Source organism: Rhinoderma darwinii, chromosome 1 (genome assembly GCF_050947455.1).
Source record: "Rhinoderma darwinii isolate aRhiDar2 chromosome 1, aRhiDar2.hap1, whole genome shotgun sequence".
NCBI classification, from domain to species: domain Eukaryota; kingdom Metazoa; phylum Chordata; class Amphibia; order Anura; family Rhinodermatidae; genus Rhinoderma; species Rhinoderma darwinii.
In genome coordinates, this window is record NC_134687.1 from 667,062,179 (window position 1) to 667,079,559 (window position 17,381).

Sequence of the window (17,381 nt, forward strand, 5' to 3'; positions counted from 1 at the left end):
TAATATATAAGGCACTCAAAGACACTTCACAACTGAACTGGTCCATAAAAAACATGTTTTGGACATTTTCTTGAATTTGCTGCTAAAGTTCTAAGCCTTGTAACGTTTCAAAAAACTATGCCGACATAAAGTAGACCTATGCGGAATGTTAATTAGCCACTATTTTTTTGTCGTATTAGTATCTATGAGATACATTCCAATTTAGAAAAATGCAAGTTTTTGCAAATTTTCTCTACATTTTGGTGTTTTTCACAACATAAACACTGCATGGATTGACCAAATTTTACCATTAACACAAAGTACAATGTATCAAAAGAAAACCAATCTCCGAATCTCTTTGATAGGTAAAAGCATTACAAAGTTATCACCACATAAATTAAAGTCCGATTTTAAAAAAATCATCTGTGTCCACAAGGCCAAAACAGGCTGCATCCTGAAGGAGATAAGTACAATGGTCGCTATTGACCATGACATCAAAGGTGTTAAAAGTACGGAATCTGAGTTCTCTCTAGTCCTGATTGCTAAAGCAGAATATTGGCTGTAACGTGCACCCACTGGTGATAGCCCTGGCACAACTCTTGTCTCTGTGCCATCACCATGACATAACGGTTAGTCAGTTCACAGAAACGACCCACTCCCCGTGGCATACTATTATGTCATGGGATGGGAAGAGGTTAGGGGTCTTTCAGAAGCTTTTGAAGTGGCATTAAGGATGTGATTAACTTGAGATGTGAGCTTTGTTACATGGCACATTGTCTTGTATAAGGTAGACTGCGGTGATCATGAAATTGTCCATAACAATATGAAATTGTTGTATTAAAGTGATGCCCAATGGGTAGTGGAGGGCCAAATGTGTGGACAAGGGACAAGCGTGATTGCCAGACAAGGTCGTGCTGTTCAGATTTTACAATTTTATCGAGTCTAGGCTTATATAATACATGTGGTCTCTGAGTGTAGACCAGAATCCTGGACTTTGTCATTATTACTGTGTAAAGTGTTATAGAAAGCTGGAATTACTCATACAGTTCTTTGTGCACTTTTTATAGCCAAAGCCATGAGTGGATTCAAAAGGAATGGAAAATATAAATGAAGGACTTCTCCTTCCTGCTAGATCCAATTCTGGCTTTGAAAAAAACTACATAAAAACTACACCTCCAACTGCATTAAAAATGGCTTGTGTGTTTTCAGTCTAATTTGAATGATTTAAATTTGTCTAGTTTGCGACTTTTAAAAGCCCAAAACATTTTTAATCCTTACAGGAAAGCCCAGTAAGAACTTCATGTTATCGCTAAATTATAAAGTAGAAGATGAAGATCTCATGCAGCAGTCTTCAGGAGAAAACATCCTCACCCTTAATGTACATCCAGGACTTCACAGCACAGATCTATCATATAATCCCACTAATCATAAGGAACCTTCTGCTGACCAAACACAAATTTTTACCACACGTAGAGGTCAGAAAAGGGGTAAAAGGTTTCAAGGTAGTGAATGTAGAAAACAGTTTACAAAAAGCTCAGGTCTTTATACACAGAGAATTCACACAATGGAGAAGCCATACTCCTGTTCAGAATGTGGGAAATGTTTTACAAATAAATCCGATTTTATTACACACAAGAGAACTCACACAGGAGAGAAGCCATATCCATGTTCAGAATGTGGGAAATTGTTTACATTGAAATCATATCTTGTTAAACATCAGAGAAGTCACACAGGGGAGAAGCCGTATTCCTGTTCAGAATGTGGGAAATGTTTTACCCAAAAGTCACATCGTCTTACACATGAGCGAAGTCACACAGGAGAGAAGCCATATTCATGTTTGGAATGTGGGAAAAGTTTTATGATGAAATCAGATCTTGTTAAACATGAAAGAAGTCACACAGGGGAGAAACCCTTTCCATGTTCAGAATGTGGGAAATGTTTTATTACGAACGCCAAACTTAGGGCTCATCAGGGAAGACACACAGGGGTGAAGCCGTATTCATGTTCAGAATGTGAGAAATGTTTTATTACGAGCGCCAAACTTAGGACTCATCAGAGAAGTCACACAGGGGAGAAACCATATTCATGTTCAGAATGTGGGAAAAACTTTGGAAATAAATCGGATCTTATTAAACACAAGAGAATTCACACAGGAGAGAAGCCATACTCCTGTTCAGAATGTGGGAAATATTTTACATTGAAATCTTATCTTCTTATACATGAGAGGAGTCACACAGGGGAGAAGCCATATGCATGTTCAGAATGTGGGAAATGTTTTACATCAGACGCAAATCTTGTTATACACAAGAGAAATCACACAGGGGAGCAACCATATTCATGTTCAGAATGTGGGAAATGCTTTACCCAAAAATCTAGTCTTGTTCCACATGAGAAGATTCACACAGGGGAGAAACCATATTCATGTTCGGAATGTAAAAAATGTTTCACAAATAAATCAGAACTTGTTGTACATAAGAGAAGTCACACAGGGGAGAAGCCATATTCGTGTTCAGAATGTGAGAAATGCTTTACAAATAAATCAAGTCTTGTTAAACACAAGAGAACTCACACAGGAGAGAAGCCATATCCATGTTCAGAATGTGGGAAATGTTTTACATTGAAATCGTATCTTGTTATACATGAGAGGAGTCACACAGGGGAGAAGCCATACTCCTGTTCAGAATGTGGGAAAGGTTTTATTACTAACGCCAACCTTAAGACTCATCAGAGAAGTCACACAGGGGAGAAACCATATTCATGTCCAGTCTGTGGGAAATGCTTTACCCAAAAATCTGGTCTTGTTACACATGAGAAGATTCACACAGGGGAGAAACCATATTCATGTTCCGAATGTAAAAAATGTTTCAGAAATAAATCAGAACTTGCTATACATAAGAGAAGTCACACAGGTGAGAAGCCATATTTATGTTCAGAATGTGGGAAATGTTTTACAAATAAATCCGATCTTATTACACACAAGAGAACTCACACAGGAGATAAGCCATATCCATGTTTAGAATGTGGGAAATTGTTTACATTGAAATCTTATCTTGTTAAACATCAGAGAAGTCACACAGGGGAGAAACCGTATTCCTGTACAGTATGTGGGAAATGTTTTACATCAAACGCAAATCTTGTTATACACAAGAGAAGTCACACAGGAGAGAAGCCGTACTCCTGTTCAGAATGTGGGAAAGGTTTTGCATTGAAATTTTGTCTCATTATACATGAGAGAAGTCACACAGGGGAGAAACCATATACATGTTCAGAATGTGGGAAATGTTTTGTTACTAACGTCCAACTTAGGACTCATCAGAGAAATCACACAGGGGAGAAGCCATACTTATGTTCAGTATGTGGGAAATGTTTTACAAATAAATCAAGTCTTGTCAAGCATGAGAAGATTCACACCGGAGAGAAACCATTTTCATGTTCCTTATGTGGGAAATGTTTTACAAAAAAATGTAGTCTTGTTCCACATCAGAGAATTCACACAGGAGAGAAACCATATTCATGTAGAGAATGTGACAAATGTTTTACTAGAAAATCTGGTCTTGTTACACATGAGAGAAGTCACACAGGGGAGAAGCCGTATTCCTGCTCAGAATGTGGGAAATGTTTTATTACTAAACCACAGCTTGTTATACATGAGAGAAGTCACACAGGGGAGAAGCCATATTCATGTCCAGTCTGTGGGAAATGTTTTATTACTAACGCCAAACTTAGGACTCATCAGAGAAGTCACACAAGGTAGAAGCCATATTCATGTTCAGAATGTGGGAAATGTTTTACAAGAAAATCTTATCTTGTTATGCATGAGAGAAGTCACACAGGGGAGAAGGCATTTTAATATTCTATGTGTGGAAAATGTTTTGCAATAAAATCTAATGTTAAAGGGGTTGCCCATCTTTTGACAACTGATGACCCATCCACCGGATAGGTCATCAGTATGTAGTTGGTGGGGGTCTGAAGCCCGGATCCCGCACCGATATGCTGCACCGGTGGCCCTTGGGCACCGGATGTTGTGTAATGCTATGTACGGAGCCCCGAAGCAGTTGTCTCCATACATAGCATAGCGGCCGTGCTGCAGAACTGCAGGTCTGTTCCTTTTCACTGGAATACAGTACTGCAGCTTGGCCACTATTCTGTGGCCGGAGCTATCTACTTCCGGCTTGATCGTCCAGTGCATGGAGGCACCGGACCAGCTGATCTGTGCAGGGTCTGTATGGGGGCCGGCCCCCACTTATTATGTACTGTTGACCTATCCGGTCGATAGGTCATCAGTTGTCAGAAGCTGGAACACCCCTTTAAAACTCATCAAAGATTTTACATGGAGACGAAACCATATTCTTGTTTGAAATGTGGGAAATGGAATAAGAGCAAAAAAATATTTTTAAGACATCAGATTATTTGCAGCCATTAGAGAGAAACTGGCTCCAGGTTAATGCTGCCCTATCCGAGGGTAACAAAGTAGTACCGGAGACCCTGATTCCAGCGCTGGGTCACTTAATTTGCAGTAATCTGTAGTTTTCATAAAATCCCAGTTATTCTCCTTCAGCACGTATTCCTGATCTGTGGCTTCCCCGTCCTCCTGCTGCTGATGGACAGCTTTGTTTTTTTTTTACTATGCACAGTATGGCGGGGAGAGCTGCACCTGCTGACGGACTCCCTTTAAACAGTCACCAATAATGTTTATTTTTTGGATGAAATTAGTCTGGATCGGCCAAGCACCCAGATTATAATTTACTTGAGGTGAACTGTGTCCAGGATTAGCCCCTTAAGGACACGGCCAATTTTGGCCTTGCGAGAGCAATTTTTTTTATATTTTCCTCTTTGCATCCCGATGCTCCTAACTTCTTTATTTTTTTGGTCAATGTTGCTGTAGGAGACTTTGTTTTTTGCGGGACCAGTTGTACTTTATGTAGGTGGCTTTTTTTGGTACATTTACATTATCGTTTAATTTACATAAATTTTAAATTTTTGCAAAAATCCAGAGAGAAAGTCAGTTTATTTTTTTACACCATCCGCCGATCATCATAAACTATGTTATACATTTGTTGTACAAGTTGTTACGGTCGTGGCGATACAAAATATGGCTGTTATTTCATGTTTTCCGACTTCTATTTTGTAAAGATTATTATTTGTAAAAAAAAATGTGTGTGATAACCCCGTCTTTGGGGGATGTAATATTCTTAATTTTCAGGTTCTGAATCAATCTCCCATGCCAGCTATAAAAGTGTGAGGTGTCATGAGTTCTGTTTTAAAGCCCATGCATCAGGTAAATCTCCCTGACTGTGGGGGATAATCAGGATGTACATAATCAAATTAGCTTGTATGTCAACACAAGGCCCAACTTGGCTCCCATCACACCTGGGTGCTAACATAGTCAATACTTTGGAAGCCAGACAGCCCGACTCCAGTACCCACATGTCTACAGAAATGTCTGTATGATAAAAGAAATAGAATCCTTCAAAGCCCCCCCCCCGTCCTAATTCATCTTGTATATAACCCAGCTAGGTGTACATGATCCAGGAACTCACGCTTCTGGGGTCTCAAGCGCAGGGATTCTGGGCCATGAGAAACCCCAGAACTGAATGTTGGTTATAATTATTAATATTTCATAGTCATGTTTGGTATGCCAAGGTTGGTAAATATATGCCAGGGCACTCGTCGGACATAGTATCTCGTTACGAGATTCATATAAGGAGTTATGACTGATTAGAATGGTCTTTCCCTGGTTTGCATGTAATTAGCCATCCTCCTTCCACCTGACCAGGAGGAGGGGTGAGGGGTCTTGTTTGGACCCTTTTATAATGGCATACCAAGAAATACACGGCGTTAGACCACAGGAGATGCGACCACGTTGCAGTTCTGTCAACCGTCAAGCTGTTCTCAGCAGGATCTCTAACCTATCAAATACGTAAGAGGTCTGTCATTCTTTGCTTTATTCCCTTTTATCTTGTAACCGTTTTGCTTATATGTCGTTTTTTATTGTATAATATTTTATAAGCACTGTAATTTCATATATTAAACCTTAAAATGAATAAGCTTGTTCGTTCCTGCTCTAAACACCCACAACCTCGAAGAGGAAAAGCATAACCGGTTGAATGCTATGCTAGCCTGTTGCGATAGGTGTAAGAGTGAGACTGGACAAGTGGAGTTCCCCTTTACAGTAGCATCCAAGTCATGTGTGCCGGGAGTGGTGTTCGTGACAATGTGTATTTCTTTTTTTTTTTTGTCTTTTTACAATTTTTTTTTCATTTAACATTTACTTTTTTTTTTTTAGTTCCATAGGGGGATTTTTAATTCCGATTTTTTTTTTTTTTTTTTTTAGTTCCTTTAAAATTTAGCTGATAGGTCGGGGAACTCCACCGATCAGCTGTTTTGAAGGTGGGGCAGTGCTCGTACGAGCACGGCTTACCATTAATTTCTAGAGGAAAGAAAAAGAACATCCTGGTAAAAAAGAGGCACTCGGCTCAGTATATGTCACAAAATTAGTTTTCAAAATTTTTATTTTATTATATAAAAAGAATTTAAAATTATGCAATCTTGCACAAATAACCACAATTGGACATCACAAACCCGGCCGGGTAATACATGACATGGTTAATTGAATTTAACAGGAAATCCCATTTAAGGTAGCCATATAACAAAATAGTGTAGAGTAATAAATTACTTCAAAATAGAGCCACACAAAAATGATCAATCAGGTATAATACCATAAACTAGAGGTAAAATGCTGACTAAAGTAATGTCAGATTCCGTATCATGCACAGACCTGAACACTCATGCAGGTCAAACAGCGGTGAGTAATAATAAGCTGCTGGTTATAGTGTGCATATAGTAAACCCGTGAGACATGAAATATCTGCAGGAGGTATACTTATCAGTAAGTTATGTTTATCAGGAAGTCCATGGAGGGTCTCCTTAAAGAGGCTCTGTCACCACATTATAAGTGCCCTATCTCCTACATAAGGAGATCGGCGCTATAATGTAGGTGACAGCAATGCTTTTTATTTAAAAAAACGATCTATTTTCACAACGTTAGGAGCGATTTTGGTTTATGCTAATGAGCTTTCTCGTTTGGCTCCGTAATCTCGCGAGATTTCGTTTCCGTTGCTGGAATCTCACAGAAAAGATTCAGAAGTGTCAGGATTCTGAGTACACATGACGTCCAGGCTGGATGGTCATGTGTATTCATTATCAGGACACTGTAGTAATGTTAGGGTTTGTGTATGTAGCTGCACATAGTGATATAACTATATCGCTAGTGCAGTGTAAATAAATGGAGCGGAGTGCATGATGCCGATAGGTTAGCGTCATACACTCCTCTGTACAACGCCCACTTGGTCGAAAGTAAAAATACGCCCACTTGGGTATTAAGAAAGCTCATTAGCATAAACCAAAATCGCTCCTAACGTTATGAAAATAGATCGTTTTTTAAAATAAAAAGCATTACTGACACCTACATTACAGCGCCCATCTCCTTATGTAGGAGACAGGGCACTTATAATGTGGTGACAGAGCCTCTTTAAGTGAAGTTTATTCCGTGAGCCAGCAGGATTCTCGTATCCTTTCAAGACTTCAGCATGAGATAACAGCAGGCTAAGTCCATTCACTCCATGCCGTCCACTAGAACCTCCCAGCACAGGGAAAAGGCAGTTTGTTTTCTCTAAATTTAAATTTCCTGGTTGGCACCGTAATATACACTACCGTTCAAAAGTTTGGGGTCACCCAGACAATTTTGTGTTTTCCGTGAAAACTCACACATATATTTATCCAATGAGTTGCAAAATGACTAGAAAATATAGTCAAGACATTGACAAGGTTAGAAATAATGATTTTTATTTCAAATAATAATTTTCTCCTTCAAGCTTTGCTTTCGTCAAAGAATGCTCCATTTGTAGCAATTACAGCATTGCAGACCTTTGGCATTCTAGCTGTTAATTTGCTGAGGTAATCGGGAGAAATTTCACCCCATGCTTCCAGAAGGCCCTCCCACAAGTTGGATTGGCTTGATGGGCACTTCTTGCGTACCATACGGTCAAGCTGCTCCCACAACAGCTCTATGGTGTTGAGATCTGGTGACTGCGCTGGCCACTCCATTACAGATAGAATACCAGCTGCCTGCTTCTTCCCTAAATAGTTCTTGCATCATTTGGAGGTGCTTTGGGTCATTGTCCTGTTGTAGGATGAAATTGGCTCCAATCAAGCGCTGTCCACAGGGTATGGCATGGCATTGCAAAATGGAGTGATAGCCTTCCTTATTCAAAATCCCTTTTATCTTGTACAAATCTCCCACTTTACCAGCACCAAATCTACCCCAGACCATCACATTACCTCCACCATGCTTGACAGATGGCGTCAGGCACTCTTCCAGCATCTTTTCAGTTGCTCTGCGTCTCACAAATGTTCTTCTGTGTGATCCAAACACCTCAAACTTCGATTCGTCTGTCCATAACACTTTTTTCCAATCTTCCTCTGTCCAATGTCTGTGTGCTTTTGTCCATATTAATTTTTTCCTTTTATTAGCCAGTCTCAGATATGGCTTTTTCTTTGCCACTCTGCCCTGAAGGCCAGCATCCCGGAGTCGCCTCTTCACTGTAGACGTTGACACTGGCGTTTTGCGGGTACTATTTAATGAAGCTGCCAGTTGAGGACCTGTGAGGCGTCTATTTCTCAAACTAGAGACTCTAATGTACTTGTCTTGTTGCTCAGTTGTGCAGCGGGGCCTCCCACTTCTCTTTCTACTCTGGTTAGAGCCTGTGTGTGCTGTCCTCTGAAGGGAGTAGTACACACCGTTGTAGGAAATCTTCAGTTTCTTGGCAATTTCTCGCATGGAATAGCCTTCATTTCTAAGAACAAGAATAGACTGTCGAGTTTCACATGAAAGCTCTCTTTTTCTAGCCATTTTGAGAGTTTAATCGAACCCACAAATGTAATGCTCCAGATTCTCAACTAGCTCAAAGGAAGGTCAGTTTTATAGATCCTCTAAACAGCAAAACTGTTTACAGCAGTGCTAACATAGTTGCACAAGGGTTTTCAAGTGTTTTCTATTCATCCATTAGCCTTCTAACACAGTTAGCAAACACAATGTACCATTAGAACACTGGAGTGGTGGTTGCTGGAAATGGGCCTCTATACACCTATGTAGATATTGCATTAACAACCAGACGTTTGCAGCTAGAATAGTCATTTAGCACATTAACAATGTATAGAGTGGATTTCTGATTAATGTTTTCTTCATTGAAAAAAAACTGTGCTTTTCTTGCAAAAATAAGGAAATTTCTAAGTGACCCTAAACTTTTGAACGGTAGTGTATATATATATATATATATATATTTGTGCGACAGTGTCAGGTAAAGTCATTGAGGGAAGGTATATTTCCCCTAGAATCCTGTCATATGTATCCTAGGCTCCAGGGAATGAGTAGTTCTTGCAATAGAAAGCTCTAGTTTTCCGATCTCGGCTTAAGGAAAAGCCGGAAAAAGGGCCTGGAGTTGGATTGGAGAAGAGCAGGGCGGGTTCCCCAATCCCTAGTCCATCTCTGTTTGTAGGACAAGGCTGCTGCTCAATTAGCTGCACCTGTAGCCTGTGTATAAAAAGGTGCAGACACAGTGTGTGGGAGTCTCACCCCTGACTCAGACTGGAGACTACTAAGGCTGGAGTAGCCTGTATGCTATGTGAGTAAAGACCTGTGTTACTTTGTGTCCAGTGCCTGGTAGGAAGGCACTCGGTATAGTTAGATAATATCTTGTTTAGTTAGTGCTCAGACGAGCAGGATTTATTTTGTATTTTGCCTTGTTGTACAAGAGGCTGTTTCTTTGACAAGAATAAAAACACAGGCAAAGCCCTGTTATGACTTTTAATGCACGGTGTCCCTGTCTCTGGCTACAAAGAAAACGCTGTACCAACCTCTCCTGATGCTAAACCCTCACATATGGTGGCAGATGCGGGCACGGTCTTAAAGAGACATACACCTATTTAAAAGACCTTTTGCTGCTCCAAGTGGAAAATCGTTGCTAGGGGCAACAACACAATTTTTTCTCCCCGAGAGTGCTTGGAAGTGTATGTCTTGGGTGAAGGCGGCAACAGGGCTAAAAGAGACTCTTAAAATGGATGAAATACTTAAACAGCTGATTCAGGCTAATATCAACCAGGGGAAGATAAGCACAGCTCTGCAAGAAGCCAGCGCGACTCAGCGAATGGTGCATGAGGAAGCCATGCGTGCACAGGCTGAAACCAATATACTGCTGGGTGAAGCCCACAGACTGGCCTTAAAAGAACAGCAGCAAAGTAATCGCTATTTGCAAGACCAAATTCAGGCCTCAGTGGAGAGGTCAGCGGGGCCTCATGGTTTGCGCCAAACCACTCGTGCAGCGGTACAGACATCTCTGTAGAAGATGACATCCACCGACGACGTTGAGGCCTATCTCATGGTGTTTGAGCGAGTGGCAGAACGAGAGAAGTTACCTTCAGATCAGTGGGCAGCAGTGGTGGCACCTTTCCTAACCGGAGAGCCGCAAAAGGCGTACTTTGATCTCAATGAGCAGGATGCCAAGGATTACTCCAAGCTGAAGGGTGAGATCCTTGCCCGTCTGGGTGTTAAAATGAATGTGCGTGCTCGACGGGTGCACAACTGGACTTTTGTGGAACACCTACCTGCGCGATCACAAATGTATGATCTTGTCCATCTTGCAAGGAAATGGCTACAGCCAGAGGAATCAACCCCTACAGAGATCGTGGAGAGAGTGGTGCTTGACAAATACATCCGCTCCTTACCACCGAAGGTTCAGCTTTGGGTCGGTCAAGGAGATCCTACAGATGCGGAACAGCTGGTGAACCTGATTGAAAGGTACAGAGCTACTCAGGATCTACTCCAAGAACTACCGCCTGGATGTTCTAACCCCAGGAACAGCAAATCGTGCGGAGCACCCGGTAAGACTGTTCCATCTACTAGAGGGGTGAGAAATGTCTTTAAGGGAGGTGGCTCAGAAGGGGAGCAGATGGAGGAAAGAAATCCCAGAGAGACACTGAAGGCCAGACCAGGGTCTCAAGTTGGAGACCGGGGCCGCATACAGTGCTGGCGGTGTTATGGACCTGGGCATATTGCTGCCAATTGTCCCCTGACTACTGAGCCAATGGACTGTGATGCAGCAAGGCGAATATCCTTGTTTGCACGTCCTGTTTGTTCTGCTGAGACTGTTTACGAGACTGAGCAACAAATGTGTGTCGTAAAAGTGGAAGGGTGTACTGTGAGTGCCTTGCTGGATTCTGGGAGTCTGGTTACCCTGGTGCATGCCAGCCTGATAGACCCTGGAACATTTAGCGGACATAGTATAGGGGTCCTGTGCATACATGGGGACACTAAAGAATACCCCACCGCTTTGGTCACTCTAGAGACTTCCTGTGGAACCGCTTGCCATGAAGTGGGTGTGGTCAAGTCCCTGATGCACTGTGTGATCCTGGGGAGAGACTTCCCAGTGTTCTGGGACTTGTGGAGGAAGAAAGATGTAACCTCCACTGTAAATGTTAATGATGGTATTAATGTGTGCGCTGTGATTAGCCCAGAACCCTTTAACGAAGATGCTGAGGTGCCAGCAGTAGGGGTGACCACTGAGCCTGATAAATTTTCTCTGTCTGTTTTTGCTGGTGAAACAGATGAGCAGGAGGAAATTTCTGAGATACCAGAGTTAAATGTATCACGTAACAATTTTGGGACCGCTCAACTTAGCGATCCCACATTGGTAAAAGCCAGGGAAAATACTAAGGTATTAAATGGATCTGGTCGGCCCTTTAGTCAAATCCTCTAGAGGACATCAATATATCCTAGTGGTGTTGGACTATGCCACACGTTACCCTGAGGCAGTCCCTTTGCGAAATTCCTCTTCAAAAGCCATTGCAAGACAGTTGTTTTACATGTTTTCCCGTACTGGTTTACCTAAGGAAATCCTTACCGATCAGGGAACTCCCTTTATGTCCAAAATCACCAAGGAATTATGTAAACTGCTGAAAATTAAACACCTGCGTACCTCTATATATCACCCTCAAACTGATGGTCTTGTCGAAAGATTCAATAAGACATTAAAAGGCATGTTGAGGAGGGTGGTTAGTAAGGATGGGAAGGATTGGGACTGTCTTCTGCCCTATTTGATGTTCGCTGTACGTGAAGTTCCTCAATCATCCACAGGGTTTTCTCCTTTCGAACTTGTATACGGCAGACAACCCCGTGGCCTCCTGGACATAGCCAAGGAAACCTGGGAGCAAGAGTCCACACCTTATAGGGGTGTAATTGAGCATGTCACGTTGATGCAAGACCGAATCGCTGCAGTCATGCCGATAGTTAAAGAACACTTCGAGCAAGCTCAGGATGCTCAGAGCAGGGTGTATAACCGAACGGCTAAAGTTAGAAATTTTAACTCTGGTGATCGAGTGTTGGTCTTAGTGCCAACCGTAGAAAGCAAATTTCTTGCTAGATGGCAAGGGCCGTATGAGATAATTGAAAAGGTGGGGGATGTAAATTATAAAGTTTACCAACCAGGTAAAAGGAAGACAGTGCAGTTATACCATGTAAACTTAATTAAAAGGATCCTGTCATCAACATCTTACATGTTAAACTCGCCTGACCCCTCAATGGCCGCAGCTGTCCAGAGTTCGTTCCTGTTCTCTTCTTTCCTGAAGTCCTCCTCTGTCAGTAAATATAGTCGTTTAAACTTTTCCCGCCTTTTATGGTAATTATTTTTCCCTCTGGGTTGCAACTTAACCACGCCCACTGCCACCACCTGTCCGGCCCTGACTGGCTAAGGAGCTGTCAATCAAAAAGAAGGAGGTGGAGTCCACTCTGAGATGCTGGAGGAATGAAAACCTGACTCTTTTCAGATGAAGATTTGACTCTTTTCTGCTCATTTGCATACAGCATGGGACCACTGAAAAACGGAATACTAAAGCTACAGAGCTTACTTAGAACATATTTATAGCTTGGATGACAATGATTTTTCACCCACTTTCACCAGGTATTGCTAGCTTTATAGCTAAAATGCTGGTGACAGGTTCCCTTTAAGCCATGGAAAGAAAGAGAAACCCTCGTGGCAGTAAGGACCCCCTATAGTCCTAACCCAGATGTGTATGTGTCAGAATCCCTCGCAAAGCCACAGAAACAGGAGACAAAAGAGTTTGTGCAGAGAAACACAGACGTGTTTTCAGAACTGCCAGGACAGACCAGTATAATAAAACATGACATTGTGACCGAGCCTCAGGTTCGGGTCCACTTGAAACCCTACAGAGTCCCTGAAGCTCGTAGACAAGCCATATCTGAGGAGGTCAAGAAAATGCTAGACCTTGGGATTATTGAAGAGTCAAAAAGTGAATGGTCAAGTCCCATTGTATTGATTCCGAAACCAGATGGGTCATTGCGTTTCTGTAACGACTTCCGCAAGTTAAATGAGATGTCAAAGTTTGACGCATACCCAATGCCAAGAGTTGACGAGTTAATAGAGAGACTGGGCCATTCAAGGTATTTTTCAACACTTGATTTAACCAAAGGCTATTGGCAAGTACCCCTCACGGAGGGCGCCAAAGAGAAAACTGCGTTCATCACCCCGGATGGTCTGTTTCAATATATTTGTTTACCATTTGGGCTACATGGGGCTCCAGCGACCTTTCAATGGACATAGTCCTCAAACCCCATCGTCGGTATGCTTCGGCATATCTGGACAACATTATAATCTTTAGTGATGACTGGGAAAGCCACTTACCAAAAGTACAAGCAGTACTAAACTCCCTCAGAGCCGCGGGGTTAACAGCAAACCCAAAGAAATGTTCCTTAGGCTTGGAGGAAGCACGGTATCTGGGGTACATAATTGGGAGAGGGGTGATAAAGCCACAGGTCAACAAAGTTGAGGCTATCCAAAATTGGCCCCAGCCCTCAACCAAAAAGCAGGTCAGAGCTTTTCTAGGAATTGTAGGTTATTACCGCAGGTTCATTCCAAACTTTGCCAGCACAGCAGCGCCCCTGACAGATCTTACCAAGGGAAGTAAGTCTGTCATGGTCAAGTGGGACACGAAGGCTGAAAGCGCCTTTCAAGAGTTGAAACTGGCCCTGTGTAACCAACCAGTCTTAGTCACTCCTGACTTCAAAAAGGAGTTTGTTGTCCAAACTGATGCTTCTAATGTGGGGCTCGGAGCAGTTCTGTCACAAGAGGTGGGTGGTGAGGAACATCCTGTGACCTATTTGAGCAGAAAACTTACCCCGGCTGAGAAAAACTATAGCATAGTTGAACGGGAGTGCTTGGCAATTAAGTGGGCACTTGAGTCCCTGAGATATTATTTATTGGGTCGTCGGTTTAGGTTGGTTACAGACCACTCTCCTCTTACGTGGATGTGTCAAGCTAAAGAGAGAAATGCAAGAGTTACACGGTGGTTTCTTACTTTGCAGAACTTCAAATATACTGTGGAACACAGAGCAGGAAAACTGCAGGGCAATGCTGACGCTTTGTCTAGGACACACTGCCTTGTAGCTAAATGTGTCCGATCCCACGGGCTCGAAAAGAGGAAGTGGGTATGTGAGACAGTGACAGTTAAAGTCATTGAGGGAAGGTATATTTCCCCTAGAATCCTGTCATATGTATCCTAGGCTCCAGGGAATGAGTAGTTCTTGCAATAGAAAGCTCTAGTTTTTCAATCTCGGCTTAAGGAAAAGCCGGAAAAAAGGGCCTGGAGTTGGATTGGAGAAGAGCAGGGCGGGTTCCCCAATCCCTAGTCCATCTCTGTTTGTAGGACAAGGCTGCTGCTCAATTAGCTGCACCTGTAGCCTGTGTATAAAAAGGTGCAGACAGTGTGTGGGAGTCTCACCCCTGACTCAGACTGGAGACTACTAAGGCTGGAGTAGCATGTATGCTATGTGAGTAAAGACCTGTGCTACTTTGTGTCCAGTGCCTGGTAGGAAGGCACTCGGTATAGTTAGATAATATCTTGTTTAGTTCGTGCTCAGACGAGCAGGATTTATTTTGTATTTTGCCTTGTTGTACAAGAGGCTGTTTCTTTGACAAGAATAAAAACACAGGCAAAGCCCTGTTATGACTTTTAATGCACGGTGTCCCTGTCTCTGGCTACAAAGAAACCGCTGTACCAACCTCTCCTGATGCTAAACCCTCACAATATATATATATATATATATATATATATATATATATATATATATATATATATATATATATACTGAGCTCTTTAGTCTGGAGATCTCTTGTTCTCTTTGTTCATATTTACCATTCATTTCTACTTGCTCACTGTGAATCATATTGGTGATTCACAGCATTGCAACCTTCTTGCATTCACTTCAATTTCCACAATAAGTAGAAAACCAAATGTCTGGGGTGTAAATAAGACCCGTTCCTCCTAGATCCTCTCTAAGGGAATATTCACACACAGCAGTTTTATTGCAGAAATGTCTGTTACTCTTCATGGGACTTCCAGAGTCCATAAATATCCCCATTCACATGTATAGAAGAGAATTTCAGCTGCAGAAATGTCTGCTACAAATCTGCCGCGTGTGAATATAACCTAATAATGATCTAATCATTTGTACCAAGTCTGGAGAACCTGATTCTAATTTTCCATCTTTAACCTCTTGTGGCCGCAGAAGTTGTTTTGTAAATCTGACGTTACTTTGTGTGGTAATGACTTTGGAATTAGCATTTTTCTAAATTGAAATGTATCGGCTCGTAAAACAGCGATACCACACAAAATATTTACTAATTTACGTTTCCCATATCTCTACTTTGTCGGTATCGTTTTTTGAACTTTCTTTTATTTTTCTACAAGTCTTAGAACTTTAGCAGCAATTTCTCACATTTTCAAGAAAATTTTAAAAGGCCGTTTTTTTCAGGGACCAGTTCAGTTCTGGAGCACAATTAAGGTAAAAAAGAAAAGGGAATTTTAACGCGGCGCTGCCGACATAATCAAGTTCCAGATAACGATGCCAAAGACACATGAATAATTTATTAAAGGCTACGCGTTTCAATCTTGAACCAGCATCTTCCAAAAGCAGTTATGTACACTACCGTTCAAAAGTTTGGAGTCACCCAGACAATTTTGTGTTTTCCATGAAAACTCACACTTATATTTATCAAATGAGTTGCAAAATGACTAGAAAATATAGTCAAGACATTGACAAGGTTGGAAATAATGATTTTTATTTGAAATAATAATTTTCTCCTTCAAACTTTGCTTTAGTCAAAGAATGCTCCATTTGCAGCAATTACAGCATTGCAGACCTTTGGCATTCTAGCTGTTAATTTGCTGAGGTAATCGGGAGAAATTTCACCCCATGCTTCCAGAAGCCCCTCCCACAAGTTGGATTGGCTTGATGGGCACTTCTTGCGTACCCTACGGTCAAGCTGCTCCCACAACAGCTCTATGGGGTTGAGATCTGGTGACTGCGCTGGCCACTCCATTACAGATAGAATACCAGCTACCTGCTTCTTCCCTAAATAGTTCTTGCATAATTTGGAGGTGCTTTGGGTCATTGTCCTGTTGTAGGATGAAATTGGCTCCAATCAAGCGCTGTCCACAGGGTATGGCATGGCGTTGCAAAATGGAGTGATAGCCTTCCTTATTCAAAATCCCTTTTACCTTGTATAAATCTCCCACTTTACCAGCACTAAAGCAACCCCAGACCATTACATTACCTCCACCATGCTTGACAGATGGCGTCAGGCACTCTTCCAGCATCTTTTCAGTTGTTCTACGTCTCACAAATGTTCTTCTGTGTGATCCAAACACCTCAAACTTCCATTCGTCTGTCCATAACACTTTTTTCAATCTTCCTCTGCCCAATGTCTGTGTGCTTTTGCCCATATTAATCTTTTCCTTTTATTAGCCAGTCTCAGATATGGATTTTTCTTTGCCACTCTGCCCTGAAGGCCAGCATCCCGGAGTCGCCTCTTCACTGTAGATGTTGACACTGGCGTTTTGTGTGTACTATTTAATGAATCTGCCGGTTGAGGACCTGTGAGCCGTCTATTTCTCAAACTAGAGACTCTAATGTACTTGTCTTGTTGCTCAGTTGTGCAGCGGGGCCTCCCTTTTCTCTTTCTGCTCTGGTTAGAGGCTGTTTGTGCTGTCCTTTGAAGGGAGTAGTACACACCGTTGTAGGAAATCTTCAGTTTCTTGGCAATTTCTCACGTGGAATAGCCTTCATTTCTAAGAACAAGAATAGACTGTCGAGTTTCACATGAAAGCTCTCTTTTTCTAGCCATTTTGAGAGTTTAATCGAACCCACAAATGTAATGCTCCAGATTTTCAACTATCTCAAAGGAAGGTCAGTTTTATAGCTCCTCTAAACAGCAAAACTGTTTACAGCGGTGCTAACATAATTGCACAAGGGTTTTCTAATCATCCATTAGC

General features: G+C 41.9%; 1 protein-coding gene across 1 annotated transcript in view; it reads left to right on the forward strand.

The window, feature by feature from the left end:
• Nucleotides 1-3,829, forward strand: part of LOC142664824 (uncharacterized) — a 41,862-nt gene extending 38,033 nt beyond the window's left edge. Inside the window, exon 8 of the mRNA XM_075844180.1 lies at nucleotides 1,260-3,829. Within this exon, the coding sequence (XP_075700295.1) occupies nucleotides 1,260-3,733 (2,474 nt within the window). The 3' untranslated portion in view covers nucleotides 3,734-3,829. The remainder of the gene's footprint in view (nucleotides 1-1,259) is intronic.
• The last annotated feature ends 13,552 nt before the right edge of the window (nucleotides 3,830-17,381 follow it).